Raw genomic sequence first — 3,112 nt, 5'->3', positions numbered from 1 at the left:
GGCGAGAGCACGGAAAGTGGCAGTGCTCTCACACACTAAAAAATAATCTGAGAGGTCTTGAAAACAAATTTCACCAGATGCCATATCATATTATTCTTCTGTCAAGGCAAACAAGCAGTACCGTTTTCCATGGAAGTGCCAGACAACTGGAACAACACTGAACAAACAATTATATTTGTTAAATGGTGGGCTGCAACTCTCATCGGAAAGCTTCAGATAAAATACCACAAAATAAACGGCTTGGGGAGTGTGAGTAGGAGCTGAACTTTAACTAACTTTCGATTCAGTTCTGTGTAGTCTGAAGTTGTTCAGAGGTTTAATGACCTGGATTTTCATCTACTCTGGGCAGGTATCCAGAGTGAGAAATCCACTAATGGCTATCATAAATCTTAGTGTGAAGTTTTCCCGTCTCCTCAACTTCACAATGAAAACCTTCACACCCCTATCCCTTAGCGTACGCCCTAGTAGGAATATTTTTTCTGGGAGACCTTTGGTAAAAGGTGTTTTTCATGGCTGACCAAGGTTTCAGTGTGTGTGCAAGATGCTAACTTCTGTGAGGCTTCTTACTGCGTTGAAATAAAAATGCTTTAGTTCAGTTCTGTTTAGGTCTAGTTTTGACTACACATTTTGGCATTGGGCTTGCCCGTCGTTTCTCACCTTATATAATGTCAGAAATTGCTAGTGTCTTGTCTAGGATTTTAGGAACTCTCTTTAGTCTTCTAGCAGTGTGTTTAATTAACAGGTTCAGAGGTGTACAGGAGGACCAAATGTTAGCGAGAGCTTCCCATTTGGCAACAGTAGTGCCAGAACCGGCATAGGCTGTACACTGTGAATCTTGAAGTTTCTCTTCTAGTTCTCTTGCTCTCACTTTTCCTAAAATGTGATTGTGTAAGTGTACTCTCTGTACCTTAAGGTGTTCTGACAGTATAAGAGGTTATTTTTAAGAATTCCCTTACAAAGAATTCAATATAAACCAATTTTAAGGCTCAAATTGAAGGGTGACATGGTTATTTGAGATAAATGGGCCGACATGATAAAAGGATGTAAGATGATTTGTAGATAACCTGAAATTAGTGCTTGTGAATACTGTTCCAAGTGCTTATTTGGAACCAATGCTTTCCTTGAACTTGGGTCACTGGACTCAATTCACAGTATATTTGGTGTTAAATTTAAGTCCATCAGAGAATGTCACTCTTGATTTAATGGACTCTACTTGCTCTGGGTTATCTCACATGTCTTTTGTAGTGTTTCTTTTTGTTAGGTTTGTCTTGTTTTCTCTAATCCTTTTGTGTTTTGATGTAAATCTTCCCCTCATTGGTTTTACAGCATATTATGGTTGTAGGAAGAGCATGAAAGAATATGCTGTTTTGGTCAACGTACAGGTCAATTTAAGTACAGAAGGAAGACCGGTAGGTCTGGAAATAATTTGAAGGCATTCTGGTAAAAGGGTACTCACCTTCTTGCTATGCTGAAGGCTGAATCAAAACTTGTGCAACATATGTATGCTTCATATATAAGCATTTCTAGAAGATTGTGATGCTCTTGTCTTCCAAGTGTAAAGAATGTGAAGTCCTCTACCTTAAATTTCATTGTGCTGCGTACACTGTCTCTGTGCTCATGATAAAATCTGGAGTTTAAGTTAATATCTGTTTCAGGTACACTTCTTGAGAACTTACGTCCTAACCTTGTAAATTGTGTACCTTAGTGGGTAGGTCAAGAGAGCCATCAGGTTTTATCTGTATGTACTGTTTAGGAAATATTTTACTTCAACTGAATCTGTCAGTAGAATTTTTATTAAGCATTGCCGCGAAAGCTTGTACTCAAATGCCTGCTTGGGTGTTTCTGTACATAAAACACAAGGAAGAATTTGCTGACTGATCTATAACTAGTTATATATTTGAAGAAAAATAAAAATGAAAAGGAAAAGGGGATTAGATTTATACTGTGTATACAATGTTTTATACCTGAAATAACTTGCCAGTTCTTTATTTAGAATCAAATCGGTGCTTCTCCCCCTCTTCTAAAAAGTAATTTTAAATGCAGCCATTACTTTGGCTAGTACAGCTTGGAAATATGTCCATTTTGTCTGTGAAAAGCACCGCATTTTGTGAGAAATGCAGAATAATAAACAGTAAATGTGGATTAACCTAAAACCTACATGATAATGTAGTTTGTCTTTGCTTTAAATGCAAATTGGCTCCACTCAAAGAGGAAATTTGGAATGTCCAGTGATTTAACACGTTGACAAATTTGGGGCTTCAAATATGTTTCCTGTGTGTTGTTAAAAACTATTGTGCATCTGATACCTCTCGTGGTACTGTTTTGATTACTGAAGGTGTGTTTCCAAGGCTCATCCACTAGCAGGTGTATGTGACACCTCTAGCTCAAATTTGAGGTGCTCCGAGTGTTCTCCGGGTCAGGACTTGCTTTTGAACGCCCTAAGTGCACCTTTCTTGGGGGGGCCCACCAGAAAGCTCTCCTTCCTCTTCCCCTGTGCCGTCCACCCCAAATTCTCAAGGGGTGGCTTGAGACGGCCTGCTGGGGCCGCAGCCCCTTCCCCCTGCCGCCGCCGGGCTGCCCCGTCCCCACTGCGCGGACACGCGGCGGGCAGGCCGAGGGGACGAGCAGAGGGAGAGATGGCCGTCGGGTTTCACCACGTGTCCTGGCACCCGGTTGGTGCTCGGGCCTGGGGTGGGACCAGCAGCCACTCGGCGCTGTGAGTTCGCTGCCTGCTATTTAAAGCCTGCCCTGAGTCAGGAGAAGCGAGAGCTGCTGGGGATGACAGTTGCTTCAGGCTACCCTGGGGAGGACAGGGTCGGGGGTAAAAATCACCGGCGAGGGCCTGAGCTGGGGAGGGCATGGAGGGGTACCGCGGCGCCCAGTGCGACAGGGCGTCTGAGACCTCCTCCTTCGTAGAGGATGAGGAAGAAGAGGAAGAAGAGGAGGAGGAGGAAGAGGAAGAAGAGGAGGAGGAGGCTGTGGACCCCGGGGAAGCAGAGGAACTGACTAACAGGTACTGCCTCCCCAGGGACTCGCGGCCTCGGGGGCAGCTGGCAGCTTCATCCCAAAGCACAAGCCCGGAAGGGCGGGGGGATGCCACGATTGGGACCCC

The 3,112-nt window shown here is 44.1% G+C and overlaps 1 protein-coding gene across 1 annotated transcript in view; it reads left to right on the top strand.

Moving 5' to 3' along the window:
* Positions 1 to 2,803: 2,803 nt before the first annotated feature.
* CMYA5 (cardiomyopathy associated 5) overlaps positions 2,804 to 3,112 on the top strand; it is a 46,924-nt gene continuing 46,615 nt past the window's right edge. The window contains exon 1 of the mRNA XM_009884236.1: positions 2,804 to 3,013. Coding sequence (XP_009882538.1) covers positions 2,859 to 3,013 — 155 coding nt within the window. The 5' untranslated portion in view covers positions 2,804 to 2,858. The remainder of the gene's footprint in view (positions 3,014 to 3,112) is intronic.

The sequence above is a fragment of the Charadrius vociferus genome, unplaced genomic scaffold, assembly GCF_000708025.1.
Source record: "Charadrius vociferus isolate BGI_N301 unplaced genomic scaffold, ASM70802v2 scaffold183, whole genome shotgun sequence".
Taxonomy (NCBI): domain Eukaryota; kingdom Metazoa; phylum Chordata; class Aves; order Charadriiformes; family Charadriidae; genus Charadrius; species Charadrius vociferus.
Note: the sequence above shows the minus strand (reverse complement) of the source record. Positions and strands in the feature narration are given on the sequence as shown.